Source organism: Meles meles, chromosome 7 (genome assembly GCF_922984935.1).
Source record: "Meles meles chromosome 7, mMelMel3.1 paternal haplotype, whole genome shotgun sequence".
Taxonomy (NCBI): domain Eukaryota; kingdom Metazoa; phylum Chordata; class Mammalia; order Carnivora; family Mustelidae; genus Meles; species Meles meles.
This window is the reverse complement of record NC_060072.1, coordinates 3,212,362-3,237,300: the sequence shown is the minus strand read 5'-3', so window position 1 is coordinate 3,237,300 and position 24,939 is coordinate 3,212,362. Positions and strand designations below refer to the sequence as shown.

The 24,939-nt window shown below is 55.4% G+C and overlaps 1 protein-coding gene across 3 annotated transcripts; it reads left to right on the top strand.

Moving 5' to 3' along the window:
* Window positions 1-374: 374 nt before the first annotated feature.
* On the top strand, window positions 375-21,260 carry GTSE1 (G2 and S-phase expressed 1). Of its 3 annotated transcripts, XM_046013493.1 has the most exons (12): window positions 375-482; window positions 826-915; window positions 6,287-6,344; window positions 6,446-7,040; window positions 9,308-9,478; window positions 10,115-10,238; window positions 11,821-12,195; window positions 15,335-15,407; window positions 17,212-17,451; window positions 19,483-19,687; window positions 20,128-20,340; window positions 20,781-21,260. In XM_046013493.1, exons 2-12 carry the CDS (start codon window positions 894-896, stop codon window positions 20,862-20,864), a joined length of 2,160 nt encoding a protein of 719 aa, XP_045869449.1. In that variant the 5' UTR covers window positions 375-482; window positions 826-893; the 3' UTR covers window positions 20,865-21,260. The 3 variants fall into 3 exon arrangements, with proteins under 3 accessions (XP_045869449.1, XP_045869448.1, XP_045869450.1); XM_046013492.1 differs by lacking the exon at window positions 375-482 and having other exon boundaries at window positions 498-915; XM_046013494.1 differs by lacking the exons at window positions 375-482; window positions 20,781-21,260 and having other exon boundaries at window positions 498-915; window positions 19,483-19,729; window positions 19,764-20,269.
* The last annotated feature ends 3,679 nt before the right edge of the window (window positions 21,261-24,939 follow it).

Sequence of the window (24,939 nt, the reverse complement as noted above, 5' to 3'; positions counted from 1 at the left end):
GACGCTGTGCGCGGGTGCGGGCGGGCCCGGGGCTTGGCATCGACCGGCAAGCGGGGCGCCCGAGCCCTACGCGCGCCCCCACTTCGGTTCCCGCCGACACGCTTTGCGGGGAACTGAAACCCCTGCGTGTACAGACAAAAAGCTGGGGTCGGAACCACGTCCCTCGGCACGCGCGGCTACCCTGACGCCAAGCCTGCGGGGACCCCTCACGGCGCTGCAGAAAAGCCGCCGCCCGCCTCTGCACACCAGCCGCAGTTGCCGGCGGGAACCCGGACTTGCCCCGCCCACCCGCACGCGGACGCAGTGCGCACGCGCGTCCGCCCCGCCTCCCGGAGGCTCCGCCCCCAGCCCCCAGGATGCACCGGGCGCGGCGTCGTTGCGCAGCGCCTTCAAACCGGCCAATCGGCGGCCCGCGCCCCGCCCGCCGCGCCGCGTTTAAACCCCGGGCCGGGGTGGGGACGCCGAGTGTCGCCGCCGCTCGGGTGAGGGGCGCCGTGGGTCGGGTGGGGTCCTCTCGCGCTTTCGGTGGCGCTGCCGCGAGCGCGGGGACTTCCGTTGTGCTCGGCCGTGGATTCCGTCCTGATCAGGCCCCCGGAGCTCCCGGCCTGGGGGCGCGCGGCCCCGGGGGTGCGAGGCAGAGGGTCCCCGCGGCATCTCCCGTGGCCTCCGGCCGCCATTCCCCTCCCCGCCTGCCGGCGGCCGCCCTCTGCCTGCGTCCGGGTCGGGGCTGCAGCGGCGCTCGCCGGCCTTCACGGGGGGCCGAGGGGGAGCGCCGGGGGCCTGGGCCCCGCACCTGCTCACCGGCCGACCCTGTCCTCCCCGCAGTGACTCCCTGACATCCGTCGCCGTGGAAGGAGGACGCGCCGGCAGCCAGCCCGCCAGGAGAAGCGGAGATGGACGTCCCCGGGGAGAACGGTGCGTCCTCGCCGCTGCGGCGTCGCGGTCGGGGCGCTCGAGTGCCCGCATCTGCGAGAACTTAGTCCGGTGTTTGTTCGGCGCTCACCGGTGCCCTGCGCCGGCCAAAGTCACGTCCCCGCCCTAAGCGGTGTGCCTCCGTCCGGCCTCTCTGGTTTTCGGTTTTCTCCCTCGCGTTCCCCCCAGCTTCGGATTTCCCTCAAGGCAGGGTTCTCTGCAGCGCGACCCGCTGGGTATTCCCAGAGCGGAGAACACCGCCTGGCACCTGGTAGGCGCTCGGGACTGGAGGGACCGAATCTGATGTTTCCTCTTCGTGTTCATTGCTGGTGTCTGTTGGCTGAGGCTTGTTCAGAATCTCCGTGACGTTCTGGTCTTGTTCTGTCCCCGGCTGGCTTGAGCATCAGGGTGGGAAGACAGCCTCCGGAGATGAGCCGAGGCCCAAACCCTCCCATCTTTCCCCTATCGTCCCCATGTGGACGTCCCTGTATCCTTTGCTCCTGGCAAGATCCTGGACGGGTCCTGGGGGCTTCACCAGTTTCATCATGTCTTCCTTGTATCTAGAAACGTATTTGCCACTGCACGCCTTCCTCCTTCCCGTCTGTACCCTCACGTTCAGTACCAGTCCCGAGTGCGTGCGGTCCCATGGGCTGCGCTGGAGGTCTTCACCCCTTCTGTCACAACCCTCCCGGCCCCTCGTAGCCTTACTTCGTGCCGGTCCGTTTGCGTGCTCACCACTGACATGCAGGTACAAACCCTTCCACCTCTCTGGCTGGTTTATCCATCTCTTTGCAAGCTCTTCTTCCTCCATCGTCTTCTGAGCTGATCTTTCCCAGGACGTGGTCTGGGGTCTCTCTCTATCCCCCCCACCCCAGGGGCTCTCAGACACTCCCAGGTTTTAAACTCCATCCGCTTTGTAGCGGGGCTACCTTTTGTCTTGGACACAGTCTTTCCCCAGAGTCTGGGTTCCTGTATCCACCTGCCTCCTTGGCGTCTTCACCCAGATGTCTCGCACTTCGAGCCCAATGTGCTTGTCTTCCAGCCTGTTCTTCGCTGGCTCTTTGTCCTCTCGTGGAAGCAAACGGCCCCTCTACTTACCAACCTAAGTTGTGAAGCGGCCACGTTCGTTCAGTCCCCCTTTATTGCTGTTTGCATCTCCAGAATGCATTCGGGTCCACCTGCCTCTTTCCAGCCCCACCCGATGCCACCGCCCTGTGCCTCAGCCACACTAACTCAACTCCACCGACGTGGGCATCTGTGATTCCAACAGATACCGCTTCCTTCCCTTCCTATAAATTGGACGCAGCAGCCCGGCTAACCTTTGAGAAACACAGGTTAGACCATAACTCTTAGGCTTAAACCTTCCATAGCTTCCTGGTGCACTCTGATAGAATAGAAGCTTTTTGTAGTGGCTTGCAAACCCTCCAGGATCTGACCCAACCTGTTTCCGCCTCCTGCAGCCTCTCCCTCAGCCCCTCAGCTGCCCCTCCAAAAGCCAGCAGTGTCTTCGGTCTCTTTGCTCTTCCAGACCCGATCTGTGCAAGAGCAAACCAGTCCGTGTACACTGCCGGCCGACTGCCCCTCTCTCGGAGCAGGTGGAACGCTGTGCCGCGTCTTGCTCACGGTACGGGTTTATGGGGGTGATCTTTGTGTGTCAACACGTGCACCGTTGCTGTTCTCTTTGGTCCCTGTGTAGCGGTCCACCTTGGGGGGCGGGGACTGATTTCTCCCTTCTGCTGTGGGTGCACGTTCGTTTGTGTCCTGTGTCTTGCTTTCTCAAATGCTGTTGCAGCGAACGACACCGGGACCAGCTGTGGGATGTCCGCCCGTAGATCTCCTTGCCGGGCCGGAGGACACACGCATTTCTGATTTTGTAGGTGCCGCCGGGTGACTAAGTGACGCCTCCTCCAGCGCTATGTGGACTGTCTTCATTCTCTACAGCCTGGGCTGGGTTACCAAACTCTTTGGTTTTTGACAACCTGATAGGTGAAAAGTGGAATCTCGGGGTTACTTTCGTTTTGTTTTATTTCGTCAGTTACTTGATCTGTTGCTGTCATTCGCCAGGCCTCCCATTACATCGCTGCTTATTTTCTTACAGCTTGTGGGCACCGTTCTCAAATGAGCCCTCTGAGACGGGAGCCGCAGATACGTTTTCCCCTGCTTATTGCTTCTTTAACTTTGCTCATGGGGATTTTGGCTATGCAGAGATTTAAAATGTTTGTTTTTTTTTTTACGTATTGTACTATCAGTCTCCTCCGGTCTCCAGTTTGGTGTCATAGTTAGACCTCTTGTCTCCAGGTGACGATTTCCTCATGGTTTCTTCTTGTTCCTTTTCTTGCCTTTTTAAAAAGATTTATTTATGTATTTTGAGAGAGAGCACTAGTGCATGCACACGTGAGTGAGTGGGGAGGGGACAGAAGGAGAGGGAGAGAGAGAACCTCAAGCCGATGCCACATTGAGTGAGGAGCCCCACATGGGACTCAAGCTCACAACCCTGAGATCATGACCTGAGCCAAAATTAAGAGTCAGTCGCTCAACCCGCTGAGTCACCCAGGCATCCCTTCTTTTTCCTTTTATATGTATTTTCCCTAAGGGAAAATACCGTTTATTGAATACACCATTTCCCCCTTTAATTTGATGTGCTGCTTTTATGTTCTACTAAGTTTTCTCTTATCTGTCTTCCGTATGTTGGGTTTATTCACAGGTATTTAGTGGGTTTGGCTGCTGCTGTAATGAGGTCTCTTCTTCCATCGTATCTTCACACTGTTCTTTGTAGATACGATGCCAGTGACTGCTGTGCGATCATTTTGTCCTCAGGCACTGCTTTTATCCTTTCACTACTTGTGATAGTGTTCGTTTGTTTTCTCGTGTCTGTGATTCTAGCGTCTGTGTGCCGGGATGCCGTTTCCTCCAGATTCTCTCCGTTGTCTGATCGCACTGGTTAGCGCGCCCGGCGCGGTGTCCGGGCTCGTCGTGACGGCACACATCGCGGCCGTGTGCCCGCCGTTCGTGGAACTGCCTCTTGAGATACCATTAACTCTCGTGCTGGCTTGTGAGTTAATTTACATATACGTGGTCGTTTTGGTGCTGTTGATCAGTATTTCCACTTTTTTTTTCCTTCTTCCTTTCTACTTTTTTCCCCTCCTGGGTACGCGGTGGAATCATACCTGTCTGTCCACCTGCAGCTGGAGTCAGCTCACGTGACTTGAAGGGCGGCCAGTGAAGCGGGAATGCTGTGATATGTGCCACGCCTAGGACTTTCAGAACTAGTATGGATTTGCCGTTTCCCCCTTTAGGACAAGGGCCAGGCTCCATCAGCCTGTGTTCTGCAGTGAGAAGGATGTGGAGCAGGACCCAAGCCTCAACATACGTAGAGTTGGAGCGAGAAATACAGCACCTGACGCTCGGGGGTTGTTTGTGACGTTAGCGTAAGTCAGCCTGTCCTGACTGATAGAGTGCACGGGTTCCTGCCTTTAGAAGGAATGCTTCTGATCGTGTCCCAAGAGACCTAACACTGGCTTTTGGCTGGAGAGAGATACTTCCTTATATGATCAAATGTGTCTCTAATGTGTCTATTGCTTTTTATAAAGAACTTTTAAAGTCGACAAGGTATGTTGCATTTTTTAATATGTCTTATTAGCATAGATGGACACGACACAGGGCTTTCTTTTGCGATCTGGTAATGTAACAATCATGTCACTGCATTGTGTAAAATTAAACCATCCCACAGTCCTGAAGTCCTGAAACAAACTTCACCTAGGCAGGGTACGTTCTTCTTCTAATGTGCTGGTGTGCTCTGGTACCCGGTATTCCTCTCTAGGGTTTGTGCTGGGTCTTGTCTTTAACTTTCTTTATTGAGCTAACCAGAGGTTTGGGGAATGGTTATGCTTGCTTCATAGAAGTAAGTTGAAAGGTTTCTCTTTTCTGTCCTGTGGAGCAGTCAAAAACTTTGGAATGCTGCATTCTTGAAAGACTTGACAGAATTATCCTGTGAAACTGTCTGGGACTTGTGCTCTTTCGAGGACAAGAGCTCTTGAATAAATGTATGCAGTTATGTTATGATAACTGAACTATGAAGATTTTTTTTTTCTCTCTTCCGGAGTCAGTTTTAAAAATAAATCCACTTAAATAATTTAAATACAAAAAATAGTGTTCTCTAGAAAATTATGCATTTCAGCCAGGTTCTTAGGTTTATATGCATGGAGTTGAGCAGTCTGACTTAAGAATCTTTAAATTTCCTCTCTCTCTGGTCATTTCTCTCTATTGTGTTTGTGCATTTGTGCTTTCTACCTTTTCCTTGATTGGGTAATTAAGAATAATTGAAGTGACTAATTAGGACCTAGTTATGATAATAGTGTACTTTAAATTTTTATAATTTTAGTAAGCTTGCTGCGTTGTTTTTTAGGATCAAATAAGATGTGATTTATGAAAGTGCTGTATAGACTTTACAGTATGGAAATATCCACTCAGTGCAATTATTACTACTCTCAGTGTAATTATCCATTTTGATAATTATTTGTAAGGGTCTAGGCCCTTAGCCGGACATAAGGAAATTTGTGATAGCATTAGACATTTTCTGGCTTGGAGGGGCTTATACTCTAGCTGGGGTCCCAGAAGGGTAAAGGGACATTACAGAACAGCAGGGCAGTGCAGCGACAGTGGGTAGGGCAGGGAGGCCCTCGGGAGGCATGGGGTGGATGGGGTGTGGGAGCTAGGGGAAGGGTGCAGTTGCCCCCGGAAGAGATCCGCTAACCTGGAGCCCAAGGTTTGTTAGAGGGAGTCGAGGTTTGCTAGAGGGAGTTGAGCTTCCAGGCGGGCTGGTGACGGAGCTATGGCGAAAGCGCGGATGGGGGCACAAGGGCAGTTTCATCTGGGTTCAGGGGGCGCTGTAGGAAGAGCCGGTCACCAGCAAGTACGTGTGGAGTCCCGAGGGTGCCCTTGAATAGCACTGAGTTTGTTTCTGAAGGAAGAGTAGGTGTTGATGTAGTTTGTAAGCAAGGAATTCAGTTCTGGGGACCTGAAGCCGGTGGTCTTTTGAAAACTGTCTATACCCGAATATGACTTCTCTAGCCTTGAAAACTGGTTGAATGACTTGTGAATGCATTTTAGGTTATATCTTAAAGATGAGGACTGGGATTTTGGGGTCAGCTTAGCAAACCCAGAATTGCCAATGCTATTTGATTTTATTATTGGTTTTTTTGATGCTATTTTAAAACGAAAACAAAAACGTTGGAGCATCTAGAGCCCTCTGTTAAGATGACGAGAAGGTACACTTTGGAGAGTGAAATTTTGTTGTTTTTATAGCTGCGGAGCCTGGTAATATTTTCTCTTTTTTGGCCCCAACCCTCAAATAATGCTGGACTTTTCCCCCCAGACATTCTCCTCTTGGCTGATGAAAAATTTGACTTCGATCTTTCATTGTCTTCTTCAAGGTAAATCATGAGTTTTCTTCCCTTTTCTTGGGTTTAATTACATTCATTGAAGTCTTTCATTTAAATGCCATTGCTGCTAATAATCCTTTTATTTAAAACAGTGCAAATGAAGACGATGAGGTCTTCTTTGGACCCGTTGGGCATAAGGAAAGATGCGTTGCTGCCAGCTTGGAATTAAACCATCACATTCCTGAAGAACCTCTCTTGTCAGCCTCAGAAAGTCACTTCACCTGGAGTCCTCTCACTGGGGAAAAATTTGTGGAAGTGTATAAAGAAGCCCACTTACTGGCCTTACAGATAGAAAGCAAGAGCAAAAACAAGGCAGCCCAAGATGTCACAGCTGAAGACCTTTGGAGCCAGGGCGTGGAAAGATTTATACAGGAATCAAAATTAAAAATAAGCCTATTTGAGAAAGAAAATGAAATGAAGAAAAGCCCCAAATCACTTAAAAGAGAGACCTATTATCTGTCAGACAGCCCCCTGCAGGGAACCCAGACCCCCCCTGGTGTGGCCCTCCCAAGGGCTCCTGCCCAGACACAGGGACCACCACATTCATCCTGCTCTTCTCTGCCAGCGGAACCAAGTACTGCTCACCCTCCAAAGCAGTCAGGGACTCAGAAGAAGGTCATCAGCAAATTGGTGCAGCCCCGGGCTTTTTCTGCGAGAGGGAGGAACGTTCCTGTGGCCACGGAGCAGGTAGACACACGCACATCCCAGAACATCTGTCTGGAGAGCTAGGTGCTCCCTTGCGTTTTAGCCCTTTGGTTTATGACCCTAAAGGAAACCGTGACACGGAGAAGCTTGGAAACGTAGCTGTGCTGAGGGCTTAGAAGCATAGGAACGAGGCCCCGGGTGGCTCAGTCGGTTAAGCATCTGCCTTCGGCTCAGGTCATGATCTGGGGGTCCTGGGGTCAAGCCCTGCATCAGGCCCCCCTGCTCAGTGGGGAGCCAGCTTCTCCCTCTGCCTGTCCTGCTGGCTCTGCCTGCTGCTCCCCCCGTTGGGCTCTCTCTCTCTGACAAATAAATAAATAAAATCTTCGGGAAAAAAAAGAAGTATAAGCAGAAAGTCCATGAAGAGTAGGGAGAGCCCGGAGAGCTAGGTTTGGGGTGGATATGGACAGGGGCGGGACTACCTTCCTCTTGCGATGACTCAAAAACACCTCCTCCTGAAGGCCTTTTGAAATTTGTCCTTTTGTGTGTTACAACACTATATTTTCTACTTATTAGGAATTTCATGTACATTAACAAGCAACTTCCAAAAATTCCCCTCCCGGAACAGCCACTAGCCGTCTTCCTTAGCTGTGAATTTGTTCAGATCGATTTCCTCCCAGGAATTATGCGGATAAGCTGTCCTGGGAAGTGGCAGTGGACAGCCAGGTCTTTGGGTTATGGCTAACCAACTCTGGAGCACTGGGGCTCCTGGAGATCTGCGGGGCAGGGCACTCGGGTGGGGGACGGTGTCAAAGGGTGGCTGCTTCCAGGCTTCGCTGACATTGTTGTCTGCTCAGGGGAGGAAGCTCCTGCTTTAAGGGGGCAGCAGGTAGAGCCCGCTGTGTGCCATTTCTCAGCTCCGCTGCTAACCTGGGTCCCCGTTAGGCCTCTGCTCCCTGAGCCAGTCGCAGAGGAATGGTACTGTATGGGGCTGTGAGCGGGTCTGGGTCAGTGCAAACCACCCAGCAAGGGCCTAGGAGCTCCTTTTCCCTCTATAAGGACATCTCAAGAGCTGCATGACTCCCTGCCCTCAGAACCCAGGGCTGATCCGAGCTCAAATCTTGTCTGCCACACTGAAGTCTGGACAGGGGACATGGTGGCTGTCGCTTCCCCTGAGTAGCCGGGCCGTTCCTTTAGTCATACAGAGTCCTTTGCTGGAGACTATTGGGATGTAAATTTCTAAAAGTGATGTGCCTGGAATGAGTAACATGGGTCTCATGTGGTGTATGTAGACCGCGGTAGGGGTTACAGGTGGCCTCAGGCAATAAGGAAATACAATATTAGAAAATAGTAAGACATGAATGACCCTTGAGAACGTGCTTAGTGAAGGCAGCCAGACACAAAGTTCACATACCGTATGCTCCCATTTCTAGGAAGGGACCATGATAGGCGAACTGTAGAGAGGGGAGTAGTTAGCGGCTGTCTAGGCGGGGAGGTTGACAGGAGTGGAAGGTGACTGCTGATGGCTGGCACTTTCCTTCAGGGACGACAAGAATGTTCTTGGGTTGATGCCGTTTGTACAACATTGTGAATTTGCTAAAAACCCCTACACGTACGCTTTGAAATGGTGAATTTTGTTTCGTGAGCTGTATCTCAGTTTTAAAATGCTGTAAAGGGAAAAGAAAGTTATTGTTCTCCTGCTGTGCTGACTTTGAGATCTGCTGCTGCTTCGTAGCCAGCCTTGTTATGAGGGTTATAGACAGAAGCCGGGGTTCGTTCCCTGAAGGTCCCTGGATCTAAATATGATCAGAAATTCATTCTTTGTTTGACTCTGCTGCCCAGAGAAAAATGGCTTCCAGTACTCTGCCTGGAAGATTCATTACAACTGAGCAGCGTCTCTGCTAGAAGGAATGACCTTTTAATCAGTGATTCCTTTCCAGACAGCATTTTAAAAGTTTTGTTAAGGACCATTTTAACTTTAACAAAACAAAAGTTTTGTTAAGGACCATTTTCCTCATCATCCTAAGAATCCTGATTGAGGAAAAGCTTTAGAGGATCTCTCTCCTGTTAATGGTCTTAGTATTATTCAACTCTGTTGTTAATGAGGAAGCAAATGCCATCATCAAGTTTGTCCATGGTGACTCAGTGCAGGAAGCGAGCTACCCTGTTCGCTTCCATCTGCTGATAAGTGGAGGGACGTGTACAGCCCAGGGAGAGGGATGGCGCCCGCCGTTGCCCTACACTTAAGCCTTGGTACTTCTGTATGTTGTTAAAGACCAGACAGTTCTCACATTTCATCTTAAAATTTTCAGCCTATGAAAAGGATAGCAGCCAGTCCTTCCCAGATGAAAATCCTCACTGAAAAGGAACCCTGCAGGGACGCAGCCCCTGACAAGTCCAGTATGGCCCGGGAGCCCGCCAGCCTGCCGACTGGGGGAAATCACTCCGTCCAGGGCAAGCGATCGCTCCCGGTTCCAAACAAGGTGGGTCCGGCAGGGCTGGGGGCGGGCGTGGCCCGGGAGCAAAGAGATCGCCGGGGCAGTGCACTAGATGTCCAGTGTGTCTTTGAAATCAAGCTAGGGGAGGTTGGAAATGGGATCAGTGCGAGGCCACGTGATGGACGCTAGAGCGCTCGGCCTGGCGTGTGGTGGGGGCTCCGTGGACGGGACTCGGCATCTCCGAGCGTCGGTGTGTCTGTGCGGCTCCCCCCCTTCCCCTCAGAGATGCGTCGGGATGTCGGTGCTTGGCTCTGCCGCTCAACGGCACAGACACAGGTGCCCACAGCCCTGCCGTTTCTTTCCTGGCCTTGTGGTTAAACGGAGCTGCACGTCAGAACCACTTGTTAAAGTTGCCAGAAGCTGGGCCCTACAGCTCGGACTCTGGGGGCGGGGGTGGGAGCCCAGAAATCGGCCTTTCAGCAGGTCCCATGTTTCTTGTGCATGGCTTGGAAGACTACACTTGAGCCATGCGGCCTGGCCTTTCCCTTTAAATTCAAGACGATCATTGCTCAATTATTTAAAAACCCTATATTTGCAAAGAAAGGTATAGATCACGGGTATAGATCTTGAACTCTTTGATGACTCTGGGTTTTTTGTTTTGTTTTTAACATTTTGCTGCAGTTGGGGCTGAAGAAAACCCTGTTGAAACCACCTGGCTGTGCTGGTAGGCTCTCAAGAAAGTCTTCCTCCGGGTCCGTTCCAGCCGCGATTTCCAGCGTGGGTGCTTCTCCAGCAGCCGGCAGAGGTGTGGCGGGGAGGGGAGTTCGGTGCCCAGACCCACCCCTGCCCAGCCAGGCCCGGCCCTGAGGGCAAATGTCCCTCTGAGACAGTTTGGCTCCGCAGAAGGTTGTGGAGGGTTTGCTGCGGTGTGGGGTGGGGGCCGGTGTGGGGTGGGGGCCGTTGTGTCAGGGTCCCTTCCTCCGAGGAGAGCGCTCTCCGGCTGGGGTTAAGGTGGCCCCCGCTCTGCCACAGTTGCCCTGTGCTCCAGGGGCCTGCGAACGTGCAAGGACGCAGAGACCAGCCCCTGGACATGTAACCAGACACAGGTGTTAAAAATAGGACTGTTCCAGATCACTTAGGGCACGTGACCCTAGTAAACTGCCCACAGAGGACGAAAGGCTGGCTGCCTTGTGGTCTCCGCGAGCCGAGGGCGCCATCTCGTGGTGAAGGGGAGAAGCCCTAGTGTGCTGGGGGGAGCGGCCTTCCAGTCCCTTCCAGACTCACCCCGCTAGTCCTGTGCTATTTGCTGTCTAGACGTGTGTGGATTTTCTTCACAAAATGGGACAAGCGTCCTCTCTGGAATCAGACTGGTGGGATTTGGAGTCCTGACTGCCCGGTGGTGGGGAGGAGAACTGAAGTTGTTTCCGTAGCTGGACGGACGGCAGGACGGTGCCTCCCCTGCAACATTGTCCGGGTTTAGAGGGAGTGCGTGACCGGCCCGCCCCAGCCTCCGGAGTGGAGTGTGGCCCTGACCGGGGAAAGGGATCCCTGCCCGATGAGGGGCCGTGCAGTCTGTGCGGCCGGAGCTGCAGGGCAATGGCACCGCCCTTACTGGGGGTTGCTGCGGTCCTGCCTCTCGTAAAGGCTGCGAGAAGGACGTTGAGTGGGCCTGAGGGTGTGTGCTGATGGGTGAGTGTGTGTGGTGTGTGCGTGGTGTACACAGAGGAGGCTGGCGAGGCCCGCGGGGACAGCGTGCAGTGAGGAGCACTGCGAAGCTGGTGCTCACTGTGTGGCACGGGCTGCGGCCTCAGCCTTCCTCTTGGGCTTTCTGCAGGAGTCTCCCCAGCTGGGCGTCTGCGGGGGCGCGTATTGGCACCTGAGTACTTGCCCGGGTTTATCTTCTTTCTGTTTTAAATGGTGCCCGGCATTGCTGTGACCCAACTGCCCTGGGATTTGAAGGGACCAAACAGCTACGACGGCACCTTCTCTCCCTGTCCCCTCCCAACCTCCCTGACCAGAGGGGTGGGGCGCGCGACAACACTGTCCACTTCCGGCCGCTCAGCCAGGGCAGAGGTCTGCTGTTGACAACAGCAGGGAAGACGGGAATGCTGGAACTCACGAAAACTTACGTGCGTCGTGGTAATGTGTCTGGAATTTGTACCTTAGAACACACTCAGCTAAGCCAGGAGCAGCCAGACTTGTCCTGTGTTTGAGGACATTACCTGACGGGCATGCGGGACGTTGCTCACAGGTCCTGTGTTTGATCGTGAGGAAATCATGGTAGAAATAAATAACCTTCACTTGAAAACTCTAAGTGCTAAGTAACTTCGTAATTTAAAAATAACGTAAGCTTAAGTGGTAACCAGATTTTGTGTCTCCTCTTGCAGCTAGATCCAGTGAGCCTGCAAGGATTTCCACAGGCGCTTCCCCGCCTCTGTCACACAGCAGCCAGCCGGGCAGGAGGGGACCTGCCGTGCCGCGGCAGCCTCTGCAGGCCAGCCCTGAAGGTGCCTCCTGCAGGCAGAGCAGGTGGGCCGCGGCCACTGACGCACTGGCGGAGCCGGCCAAGGCGCCCCCCACAGCGGCTCTCGCCCAGGCCTCGTCACCAGGAGGCCCTGGGCCGAACTCCGGCCCCACCTGGTCACAGCCCTCTCCGTTGACTACAGCTGGGAGTGCGAGAAGGCGTGACTCCTACCTACTCTGTAGGACGCCGGCCGTGCCCACCCCTACAAGTCAGTTTAAGATCCCCAAGTTTGCTACTGGTAAGAAGTTTTTCATATGTTTTTAAAATATTGGACGGATTCTATATAAGGTTTTTGGCTTTCTCTCTCTCTCTTTTTTTAAGATTTTATTTATTTGAGAGAGAAAAAGAAAGAGCATGAGATGAGGGAGAGTCAGGAAAAGTAGACTCCCCGCTGAGCAGGGAGCCTGACGTGGGACTTGATCGTAGGACTCCAGGATCATGACCTGAGCCACCCAGGTGCCTGGCTTTCTTTTTTCTTAAAGCACTTTAAATGTGTTTTTCTGGCATCTTGCTTGCGCCCTTTCAGATGAGAACTCCGTGGCATTCTTGTCTCACAGTCACTCCCCTCTGTCCCATCGCTGCCCCGTACTGCTCTCAGAAATTCCTCTTTCTTGTTCTTTTTCAGCATTTCAGTTATTAGCAACTCTGAGGTGGCTTTCTTTGGGTTCGTCCTTCTTGGGGATTGTGAGCTGCTTTGATCTATGAGTTGATATTTGTGTTAATTCTGGGGGAAAAAACTTGGCTGTTCTTTCTTCAGATTCTTTTTTCTTGCTTCCCTTCATTTCCTGGGACTTTAATCACAAGTATTACAGACCTCTCGGTGTGGTCTTGTTGGTCACGGAGGCCCTGGGTTTCCCCACCTTTTCTTGTGTTTCAGTTTGGACGTTTCAAGGTGATATCTTTGCGTTTACATCTTTCTTTCCAGTTAATTTTTCATTTCTGATATTATAGTTTTCCCATTTTTGTCGTAACAGTGTTTGTTTAAATTCTGGAACATATTTATGATGGTCGTTTTAAGCTGTTTCTACTGATGCCATCTCCCCTATCATGCTGGGGTCCATTTCTACGACTAAGTTTTTTTCTGGTGACGGTCACATTTTCCTGCTTCTTCACATGTTTAATAATTGTTGATCATCTCTTAGATGGTTAAGTTCAGGATTTTTGACATCTGGGTTTTGTTGTCCTGCGTTAAGGAGCTGAATCTTACCCTGGAAGGCATTTAAATTGCAGGTCAACTTGATCCTTTTGTGGATTCTTTTTAAGCTTTGATGGGGTAGGCCTTGAAGCCGTTACCCTGAGGACCAGGCAGCCCTGCTATGAACACTTGCCTGTCTGAGTCCCTGCTGAACGTGCTGTGTGCTCCTGAGGCCTGCACTCTGGCCGGATTGACGTGGCGGTCCCCCAGCCCGGTGTGAGTGGTGGCAGTTGTTCCCACTGGCCATCTTCATCATGGCCTTTTGGAGTCTCATGCTATTTTACATGGGTGGCTGTTTCCTGTGCAGCTGGCTTGGGCTCCCTCCCCATTTCTAGAGCTTTTCCTCTGTAGCTCCCACCTGTCTGGGTCTGCACCCCAAATTCCCGCCCCCTCCGCATCCTCCTATGATCAGTAAGACTGTGGGGCTGGTGTGGCCTCTCCCCACCTGCCCCGGCATGGTGTCTGGCAGATAGCAGGTGGGTGTTCAGTCGAGGTACATTCATCTAAGAAATGCGTATAATGTGAACGTTCTACAGCGCGGACTCAAGGGAGAGGGTAGTTGTAGCCTCTCCCACGTGAATGTGCTTTCCAGGCAGCTGTTCCAAGTTTCTAGCACCACCAGCCCGCACAGGTGGCCTTTATGGCCCAGAAGCCTCCTTCGGAGGCCCGGGGCCTCCTTTGCCTTGTTTTGCCAAAATTAGCTCCTCTTCCTCATGCTCCGTGCAGCTGCTTCTGCTCCGGCCTTCCCATCTGTCAGCCTCGAAGGCGGCATGGGTGAGGAGGAGCAAGGAGGCTCACCGGAAGTTGTGTGCCACGCCCATCTCTGCCCCATTGCCTGGGCCTCAGTCATGGGACTGTGCTCACCTGCCAGGGAGGCAGAGACAGGTTGTCCTCCTGCCTCGATAACATTTCACACTAAGAAGAGGAGAGTGGCTGTTGAACGAACTAGCCGCCTCAGCCAAGGTGAGGGCCGAGAGGCAGCAGGGGCCGGCTCCCCAGCACCTCGTGACTGAGGAATGGATCGGAGTAATTCAGTGCAGGGGCCACTACGGGGCTTTAGGCCTTCAGCAGAGCCCTCCCCTGAGGGGCAGGGAGGCCCTCGTGGTTAAGAATGGAAGCCGGGGGGCGCCTGGGTGGCTCAGTGGGTTAAAGCCTCTGCCCAGGTCATGATCTCAGGGTCCTGGGATCGAGCCCCGCATCGGGCTCTCTGCTCAGCAGGGAGCCTGCTTCCCTCTCTGCCTACTTGTGATCTCTGTCTGTCAAATAAATGAATAAAATCTTAAAAAAAAAAAAAATTGGGAACTGGGAGAGCCAGGTAGAAGCCTTGCCAGGATGTGAACTAGAGACTTGGGCAGGGGGCTGGGAGATTGGGGGAGCCTGCGGCAGTGTGGGGAGGGGCCTCCGCACCCACCCGGGGCCTGCCTCCCACATCGGGGGACAGCATGAGAAAGCGCAGCCCTGGCGCAGGCCCACAGGCCAGTCTGGACCTGTTGAGTTGGAGATGCCGCAGGGCTCCGGTGGGCCGTGCTGAGTAGGCCGGTGAATGCATGAGTTTGGATCCCGCGGGAGAAGCCACACCTAGAGATAAAGCGTAGAGCCCAGCCGAGGGCCCAGTGTGCTTGCGGAAACGGCTTCTCCAGGGTGACCATGTTCAGCAGAGCTTGCTTCCTTTCCTGCCAGATGCCCAAAGCCGTGGCCCGCCAACGACCTTTGTCTGCTGGTCTTGTCAGCTGTGGAGGCCATGGGACTAGGACCGGTCCCAGGGTCTATCACCTGCTGCCCTCTCCTGCCCGTTCTGGGCCCTTAACAGCGCCTCCAGCTCCTCTGGAGTCTGGTTGTCCTTTCCTCACGGTGTCAGGGACAGGACTGTCTCACGAGCACCTTTCGTCATGCGCCCTGGGTCAGGCCGTTCCCACAAAGTCCGGGCTGGCGAGGCTGCGGGGAGCCCCCACCCTGCTCCGAACACCCCGCTCTGTGACCGTGTGGCAGCGGGCTCCCTTGGGCTGTGCGCACTGGGGGTCGTGACGCCAGCTGTCATTGTCGAGGGGACACGGGGACCCTAGGAACAGGGCCCTGCCCCAGAGCTTTCGGTGTTTGAGGAGAGTTGCTCCTGGTGAAGAGCCCTGGATGGTGGGTTTGTCACGTGTGTGACGGACTGTACACGCTTCCTCTCCTGGCCCAGGTGAGCCCCCGGACAGCGCGACACCGAGGTCCTGTCGGGCACAGAGGCCGCAGTCCTGTACGTCGGCGGGGAGGTGAGTCAGTGTGTCCTTTGATTTTATATCACTCCAAAAAAGGAGCCTGCTCGTCTCTGAGCGTTCTCAAGCAAGTGTGTGGTGACCCCACAGCCCGTCCCCACGCGGCCTGAGCCCCGTTCAGTCTGTCACATCTGCGTCGTGACAGTCTCAGGCTTGCCGCCTGTGGTGTAACGGGCCGACTCTCAGGCCTGCCCTCGTGGCAGAAACGTCCACCCCCACAGGTGTGAACGGGGCTCCTGTTTGTGCTGCGGGCGGAGCCCGGTGCAGTGTCGTTCGTCTGCCTGGGGGTTCTGAGTCCTGGCTGCACTGTCCCTGGTCCGTGAGCTGATTAGTGCAAGTTCCTGGACCTTCCTGACCTCGTTTCCTCAGTGGTGCGCTGGGGACGGGGCACACTCAGCCCAGCAGACAGTGCAGACAGTAAGAACACGCACGCGCACAAACGCACACACGTGGGAGGCCTAGGTGGGGACTGTCCTTCCCCCGCCACCCTTTACTGCCACCTGCTGGGGTTCCAGGGCCCTCTGTGACAGCCTGGCCCCAGCCCGGCTGCCCGGGCCCTCTGTCCCAGCTCTGCTCCTCCCTGCGCGCGTCCACCGGGAGAGGAGACGGACGTGAGGACGCTCCCCTGGGGGAGCAGCGTTTCCAGGCCCCGTGTGCAGCCAGCATGGGGGCGCAGCTTTGCACATGGCTGGGCTGGGCCGGGCTGGGGTAAGGGGTTAAGCCAAGTGGTGGCTCAGACCGCAGGGCGGGGCCCTGATGCTGGCTCTGCCACAGACCGGCCTTGACCTTTCATTTATTTGAGTGTGAACTTCCGGAGTGCTTCATGGGTGGACTTAGCCGCGCTGCAGGTCTTTCCCTTCACAGCCACCGCCAGACAGCCGCGGCCTGCCTCGCTGTACCCCGTCCCTCGTCCTCTGCCTGTGCAACGGGACAGTAGTTCCTGCCTCCCTGGGTTACAGTGAAGAGTATATTTGTTTGCCTTTTCATCTGTTCTTACTGGAGTTCAGCAGTAAAGGGAGACAGGCAGTGGTTCCAGAACTTTGCGGAGTGGCTGCTTGACTGAGAGCACCGCCTCTCCGGCCGGTGCCCCGGAGTGATTCAGTTTTCCGGTTAATATTAATTAAAGTTTGTTTTCAGACTCTTTTTCGAAGCACGTAAAGATTGTCCTGGATGGATGGTGTGTCGCCCGCAGCCCTCCTGTGGGCCACATGTTGGCAGGACAGCCTCGACTCGTTTACTTTAAAGTAGCAGCGGGCTCCACACAGATGGGCGGATTCACGGGCCATGGAAGCCACAGGGATGGCCCAAGTCGGAAGGAGGGATGTGCGAGAAATCACGTGCAGCTGCCCTGACGTACTCACGAGGGCTCACACGTGATTCGGGGCCCTCTCCCCCCGGGAATGAGTGGACACCCTCATGAGTCCAGGCCAGGCCCCACTGTGGGTCTGCATTTCCTTCCGAAAACACCTACCCCATCAGAAGGTGACTTCCAGATGTCCTCTGACCCTTCCACGCAGTGAGTCTGCACGGCACAGCCTGGAGGGTGCCCCAACATGTCTGGTCAGAACCTGCGGGCAGGGTGGAGAGGCCACTGAACGAGGAACCAGAAGCCCACACCAGGGCCTCCCAGGGGACTGGGGCAGCCCTTCCTGCCCAGAGCAGAGCTCCAGCAGCCTTCATGGGCTTGAATCTTTTATCCTTCATGTTGAAATCCTGGGGCTTTTTACCGCATTAGCATATTGGCTGAATGGATATATTTTTTTAGTCGCATCTGCTAAAGACTCCAGTTTTGTTTTTCCAGGGTGGTTGTCCATAGCACTCCCGCTAGACGCTCGTCTGTGGCGGCCCCACAGAGCCTTGGAAGCAGTACAAGGACCCCCTTGAGTAGGAAGCACGTGTCAGCCCTGCCCACACCTGCCGGCCGTCGGCTCTCTAGCCTTCCGGTGATGACCCCTAAATCCATGCCCAGAGCTCTGGCTTCACCTCTGTGCGTGTCCGCTCGGCGGCTTTCTTCGGAGCCCCGGAAAAAGTCTTCAGTGAGGTAAGAGGTAAAGGCTGCAGTAAGTTCGTCTTGTTGTGCCCGAGTGTTCGCGTCCGAGAGACCACCAAGGAGCCAACACCGATGCAATCCCACGAGGGTTTATTGGACAAGCTGAAGCTTGGGCCCAAGTGTACCGGACGCAGCGGAGTAGGGACTTGGACCCCGAACTGGATTAAAGTCGGAGTTTTTTTTTTTTTAAAGATTTTATTTATTTATTTGACAGAGAGAGATCACAAGTAGACAGAGAGAGAGAGAGAGAGAGAGAGAGGGAAGCAGGCTCCCTGCTGAGCAGAGAGCCCGATGCGGGACTCGATCCCAGGACCCCGAGATCATGACCTGAGCCGAAGGCAGAGGCTTAACCCACTGAGCCACCCAGGCGCCCTTACAGTCGGAGTTTTTAAAGGCAGAGTGGGGGTGGACTCGGCGGTAGATAACTGGGCCACGACTGTCGGCTCAGCAGTAGGTGAGGACAAGGGACTATTCGGAAGGGCTCTCGGGGTCGAAAAGACTGTCAGGACATCGGAGGCCTGGTTATTATCAAATCCAGGCCGTTTCTCCCTCTGATGAGGCACTACCATGACGACAGTTAGGAGTTTCCTGGTGGAATGTCACCTTTCTGCCATCAAGTGTTCTTGCTAGTGAGATTTAGGTTTAACTTTGTTTCCATTTTCTTCCGCCTCAGCCTCCTTCAGTTTTTATGGAGGGGAGGGCGATGTCAGGGCTTGAGGAACTGAGTCATGTGCCTCTGGATATTGGGCTATTGATAAGGTGACTTCTTTGTTGTAAATCTCAAGGACATTTGTAAACCAAGGGAGACTCCTGCCTTGCAGGATTGTGATCTCTGCAAGTTAACTGTTTGTTTTTCCTTGAGGGCGGTCAGGGGTGCCTGAGTGCTGTCACACACGTCACACATACCGCCGAGGGGAGGGGTGCGGGTGGAGGGGGGTGCGAGGTGCCAGCCTTTGCTCTGCCAAGATGGCTGTACTTATGCTAAAGCTAAACCTGAGGTGGGATGGCCTGAATTTTCTCGGCCTCCACAGTCTCGGACTCTCAGGACCCAAGGTGATTTTTGCGCTAGAAAGGCCTAGTCTGGCGAGTGAGTCACTTGTCAGGAACCAGCCAGGCCGAGGCTCATCACGTCTGCTCACCTGCAGCCACGGGGGCCTGTCAGTGACCCTCTGAAGCGAGGGAGGGCACCTGCTTGTTGCACTGTCACAGTCCCCGCCGAGCGTCCTGTTCCGGTTGGGCTGCTGGGCTGGGCAGGGAGGGAGAGCATCTGTCCGCATCGCCTGTCGCTGTGGGCCACAGCCTCTCACTGGGAGGAGCCCTGTGGACAGAGGGCTCGGTAAGGTGCGCCCCATGCAGAGTTCTGGGGTCTGGTGCGGTCTTTGCGACTGGGTCCCCGGGAGAGTCCCACAGTCTGGCTGCTAGGGTGTTGGTCAGGGGTGACCACACCCAGATTTCCTGAGAAACAAACTGAATTCGCTAGACTATCTGTCCTACCTGCCTCTCCCCCCTCCCTCTGCTCTCTCCCCACCACTTTGCTCCTGCCGGGATGCCCTCCCCACCCCCCACACGGCAAATCGGCTGACCTGGCCGTCCTCTGCCTGGAATGCACCACCCTCCACAGTTGAAGTCCATGTCGAAGGGCCAACCTCAGGGGCCTTTCCAGAAAGCCTCAGCTCCCCATCCGGTCAGTCTTCCATTTTCCTGCTTGATCGTCTTCAGAGCATCTCTCTCCTTGCTGCCGAACGTGGAGTACGTCCTTGTCTAGTTACCAGATCCCCCGGAAAGGGGAGCGAAATGGGCCCGTGGGGACAGCAGGCTAGCGAACGGGTAGAGCCAAAGGACCTCAGGCTTTTATTTTTATCCACGAGGAGGCTTAAGGCTGGAAGGAGCCTCGTGCACGGTCGGAGCTGCCATGGACAGCACGGCGCCACGCGACACGCCGCCTCCAAAGCTGGACTTCTCGCCCACGGCCAGCACGTCCCCAGACCCCCTCCTAAGGTTCCCCGTTTCTCTGTCTGGCAGAGCTGCACCAACGCAGAGGAACAGCAGCGAGGCCACCTCTGGGCGCGAGGACTCGTCACCTGAGGGGCCTTTGTCCCCTCCGTCGGCCGTGCCACAGGCTCTTCACTTTTCTCCAGAGGAGAGGGACTCGACTTTTGCAAAAAGCGTCAGCGCGGAAGTAGCGCTGGGAGCGGCCCAGCCCGCCGGAGACGCGGCCGCCAGTGAGGTACCTGTGTCACCCTGGGTGACCGGCTGACTTAGCACGACGGTCCCCAGAGGCACTCTCCAGGACTTGATCCGTCGTCCCCAGGGCCTCCGGTGCCAGCCGTGCCAGAGAGAGGGAGTGTGCACCTCCAGCCTCTAGCGGGGACCGAAGCCTCACCCCGCCCCCCGTGTCGGATGGGAGAGGGCCAGGCTCCAAGCACGGGAAGCAGAAAGCAGGGCAGCAGCGGGGGGTCGGGGGGAGCTCCCCTGCGGGCTGTTGGCCGGCCGGCGGATGGGGCTGGGGCTGTGGGGTGGGGCAGCCAGAGAGGAGAGAACTCGGCGGGTGCACACACAGCCGTTCCAGCCCCTACCGGCCCCTCCCTCCCTGGGTCTCCTGTGTTTTCTCCGAACGGGTCACAGAAAGCTGCTGCAAGTGCCTTTAAGTGTTGTGTTCTCGTCTAGGCTCTTCTCGTGGATCTCAGACTGGACCAGCTGGCCGTCACCCCGCAAGCTGAAAGCACAGCCCCCCTCGACGTCCCTCTCATTGACTTTTGCAATACGCCGGAGGCGCGCGTGCCTCTGGGATCTGAGCGTGGACCTCTGATCGACCTGCTGCTCAACACTCCAGACATGGACAGGAACACTGCGGCCAAGGCCCCCCAGGAGGTGGGACAGGTGAGGAGTGGCCGCGGGCTCTGTCGCGGTGTCGCCTCGGGTGGTCTCCATCCTGGGTCTGTTCCTCGTCCCAAGGTGCTTCACAGTGACCCTTGAGAGTGGCCAGGGAGGTTTCTAAAGTGACATGGCTCAGGGCACACCCCACTGGTGGCACCAGGTCCTGCTACAGGATCCTGCCTGGGAAGCCCAGACTCTCAGAGGGCAGGGGTCACATCGCCACCCCTGCAGGGCGCCCGCACCCCCCCCCCCCCGCCCCCGTGACGAGGGAACTCCGAGTCCTTCCGTGTGGCATTTCCTCCTTCCGGCTCCTCTGTCCACGGGCCTGAGCCAGGCTGTCTGGGCAGTTGGCGGCCCCGCGCTGCGGCAGAGGCCTCGAGGGGAGCCGAGGGGCTGCGAGGGGCAGTGTGGCCCCACGGCTCACCGCCTGTCGCTTCTTGCAGCTGATCGACTTGGCTTCTCCTCTGATCCAGCTGAGCCCCGCGGCTGACAAGGAAAACGTGGATTCTCCACTTCTCAAGTTCTGAGGAGAACACAGTCCTTTGCATTTCTCTCTTTCTAGAACCTCCAGTCCTAAGGTGGTTTTCAACCCTCAGAAATAAATCTTAGGAGAAGTTGTACCGGGGGGAAAAGCCAACCTTTGGTAAGGGTCCTGTACCCGGAGGGGTTGCTGCGGCCCGGGGGGTGTTTGCGGCTCCCGGGTCACTGCTGCCCAGCATCTCCCGCATGGGCCGCCCGAGCGCCGGGCTGAGACGCGGAGGTGCAGTTGCTCCAGTTGAAGAATTCTGCTTTGGATGTAAAATAGCAAGTGACTACTTTTAAAATTAAGTTTGTATGAAAGTTAAATATTCTAGACTTAAATTGTAAAATAAATGAAAATTATTAAAACACACCTTGATTTTTAAGGTCGTCTTGATTTTCAAACAAGCATAACTATTTTTTTAATTATCAGATTAGGTATGCAAACTTTTTAAAAAAAAATATTTGTCAGGGAGGGAGCACAGCAGGGGAGCTGCAGGCAGAGGGGAGCAGGCTCCCGTTGAGCAGGGAGCCCTTGGCGGGACTCAGTCCCAGGACCCCAAGATCATGATCTGAGCCCAAAGCAGATGCTTAACCCACTGAGCCACCCAGGCGCCCCTAGGTTATCCAAACTTCAGTTGTTTCAAGTGATTTTCAAAATTGAGTATGAATAAAAATTGGTTTAAATGCAGACCCAGGTTCACGGCCCTGGTCTGGGGCAGGCCTAGAAATCTGCACTTCCAGCCCACACTCGGACACACCTAGAAAAGAGACTGCTCCGGGGAGTGAGGGGGCCAGGCCGAGGGAGAGGTGTGCGAGCTGAGGTCCAGCCTGTCTGGGCACGGGGGTGAGGAGGACCCCTCCATGTGCTCAAAGCAGGAGCCCATCTGGTGGAGGGAGCTGAGGGCCACTGGAAGGTTTCTTCCCTGACTGAAGCCATTCTCATTTAATCTTTTCTAAAAAACTAACTGGCCTGGAAGCCAATGATCTGTATAGATACCTCATTTTTTTGAGAAAAATTCGCAGTGCAGTTGCCTTTCAGCAGACCGGAGTCATGGGGCCTGCTGTTTGGGCTCCTGTCTGGTATTTCCTGCCCGACACCAGGAACCTCGGTCCACAGAGCGCGCGGGGGGACAGGCCGGGGGCCGTGCTTTGAGCGTTCTCTGGTTAACGTTTAAATGGAGAGGGGGCTCCGGTGCTGCCCAGAGAAGGCCCGCGCGTCTCCTGGATAGCACCGCACCTGCGGGGGAGCTTTCCATCCAGAGGTGGGGATGCTTGCGAGGATGAGCCCTTACCTGGAGTTGTCTGCGTCAGCTCAGCCTCTGGAAGCAGGGTGCCCTGCTCTAGGTACGCTCCCTGGCCAGGGGAACAGAGAAGCGACCAGAATCACAGCGGCCCCCTCCTCCCTCGGCTCTGTTCCTGTGGGCGACCAGCATGCTAGGCTCCCATATTCATGCAAGGTGTCCTCCGATGTGGCCCCTCAGCTCACAGGGGAAAACCCAAAGCCTGGAACTGATCCTTCACATGTTACTGATGTCTTACTTATCTAAGTAATCTTCACACTGAACTTGGGGCTGGAACTCATGAACCCGAGACCAAGAATCGCAAGCTCTTAGGAGCCGGACGGGCGCCCTGCATGCTGATGGAGACTACTACAGCAGGCTGCATTGCTCCCAGCGACGCAGAAGCAAGCAAAGCTCATGCCTCCCCCTCACCTGGGGCTTTACAGTTGGGTAGGAGGGAGGGACATTCAACTCTTAGTCAACACACAATCATTGAGTAAGGTGCCTTGTTAGCGCAGTAGGTAGCGCGTCAGTCTCATAGCGTCATTAAGTGGGGCTCTGGCCATCCCATCCAACCCAAGGGGATGAGCGGGGCCTTGGGCCTTGGCCTGCTCCCTGGCTTTTCTCGCCCAAGGCCCCTCCCCTCCCTCAGGCTGCCTGGGAAGTGGCCAGGCTGTTGGGGCCCAGGGGCATATCCCAATCTATAGGCGCCCCCAGGCAGGACAGAAGTAATAGGATTTTAATCCTATTAAAAAAGACAGATACGAGCTCCCGGAGTGCCGGCCAGGTTCTCCACACAGCAGTGAGGGGCGTTGGCCGCCACTACAGAGCCACCCTCCCGGGTTTAAGAGGTCCAACTTCGTACCATTTGTACTGTATTCCATTAAGCTCCCGATGCACATCTCCGGAATCTACACATACTACATCGCTGTTGACAGACGGCCCTTAGGACGTCGCTGTCCTTTCCATGGCTGAACCATCCAAAGCGGCTGAAATGCCAGATCTTGAACTGAAAAGCGGCAGAAAATGCTGCAAACATTTCAAGTTTCAGCCACCTCGTGGGTGGGTTTGTCGCATACCTAAACCCAAACCCTTTGCTCCCGCAGGAAAACTGGACTCCCGCCCAACCTTGTACCAAAATGCCACACCCAGGAAGGGCGAAGTCCTCTACTGAGCCAAAACGTCCAGTGGCTTCAGCTCAGCCACCCCAGACTCAATGGAACATTCACCCCAAATGTGCTGTCAGCTCTCCTGGGAGGCGTGAGATCAAACAGATATTCTCGTCGATGTTTCGTTGGCTGATACCTTATACTTCAGAAAAAATCGTCATTCCTGTTTCCCCACAGGGCCCTGTGACCGGCCCTTCTGTCAGGGAGCTCACCCTGTGGCTGCTCCTGGCACCAGTGGTCACGACTCTCTAGGTCACAGGTCCTGCCTCTCTTCTCAGAAAGAGTCTTGGGGCCTTCCTCTTTCTCTCCAGACCCTGAAGCTATTCCTGCCCTCAGGGAAACGGCTTGCCTTAAGAACGATCCATGTTTTCGGTGCACTGCCAATCTACCGAGAAACTGTGAAGAAACGACCACAGTTTGAACCTGAGGCTTCGGGCGGTGGGTGTTACTGGCCTGATTCCCATCTACTCGCACCTGTTCCCTTGCACCTTCAAACCATGGTTCCAATTCTACACGAAATCGCGTAGATCTCCATCCAACTGCCGCCCAGTTTTGGTGCACTCCAGCAGTTTTTAACGACTGAGAACCAGACAAAGTCAGAGCACAGGGCACATTGCAAACATGAACTGTTCAGAGAGGCTTCTTTTAATGCTATGATTGGTGTGTCCTCTGGGACACTAAGATGGGACACTGGGTTTGAAGTGAAGAAAGGTCAGAGTCGCCCATTTATTTTTTTTTAAAGATATTATTTATCTGACAGAGGGAGAGAGAGATCACAAGCAGGCAGAGAGGCAGGCAGAGAGGGGGCAGCATGCTCCCCGCTGAGCAGAGAGTCCGATGCGGGGCTCGATCCTAAGACCCTGAGAGCATGACCTGAGCCGAAGGCAGAAGCTTAACCCACTGAGGCCCCCAGAGTCAGAGTTAAAGCGTGTCTGATCTCGCTTGCGTAGACCACAGCCTCAGGCGCCAACGCAAATCTCAGTCCTTTGGGCCGGGGGGCGCTCCTGGTCGGAGCCAGGACCCCGCACTGACCACCCCTTCCCTCCCGCCGCCCCTCGGCCAGCCAGTCAGCGGACCTCCAGCCGGCTCGGGCTCCTCCTGTGCTCTGCTCCCCTCCACCTTCCCACGCTCTTTAGGCCCAGCGAACGTCTCCGCGGCCCGCCGTCCCCCCACCCGGAATCGTGCTGCCTCGGTCACCCGCCCGGTGCCCCCGCGTGCGCTCCCGCGCCTTCCCGAACAGCCGCATCTCCAGTCGGAGGGTGAGGGCCGGAGCCACCTGACGCGCGGGGGCGGACGTGGCGGACCCCTGCCTCCCCCGGGGACATCCCGCAGCACAGAAACATCAAGCCCCCACGCCCGTTCCCGCAGGCGAGGGTAGAGTCGACCCGCAAGTACACGCCCCAGGGCAGCCGTGAAGAGCTCTCGAAATTTACACGGGATCCTTCGGCTCCCCTGCTTAAAGGCGCCCGCTCCTAGAATCCGGGTCCTCGCCGCTCCCCTCCGAGGACGACCTCGACTCCCTCGCCCGCGGTCAGGCGGACAGCACGCAACCCGCCCCGGAGCCGCGCGCGCAAGCGCAGCAGCGAGCCCGAACGCAGCTGCGCGCGCAGGGGTCGTGGGCGGGGCCTCGG

Excerpts from the sequence above, each read along its gene's own strand:
- GTSE1 (XM_046013493.1), top strand. The coding sequence starts at position 894 with ATGGACGTCCCCGGGGAGAACG. Across the intron at positions 916-6,286 it reads GGACGTCCCCGGGGAGAACG|ACATTCTCCTCTTGGCTGAT; the intron begins GTGCGTCCTCGC and ends TTTTCCCCCCAG. Across the intron at positions 17,452-19,482 it reads CGGAAAAAGTCTTCAGTGAG|AGCTGCACCAACGCAGAGGA; the intron begins GTAAGAGGTAAA and ends TCTGTCTGGCAG.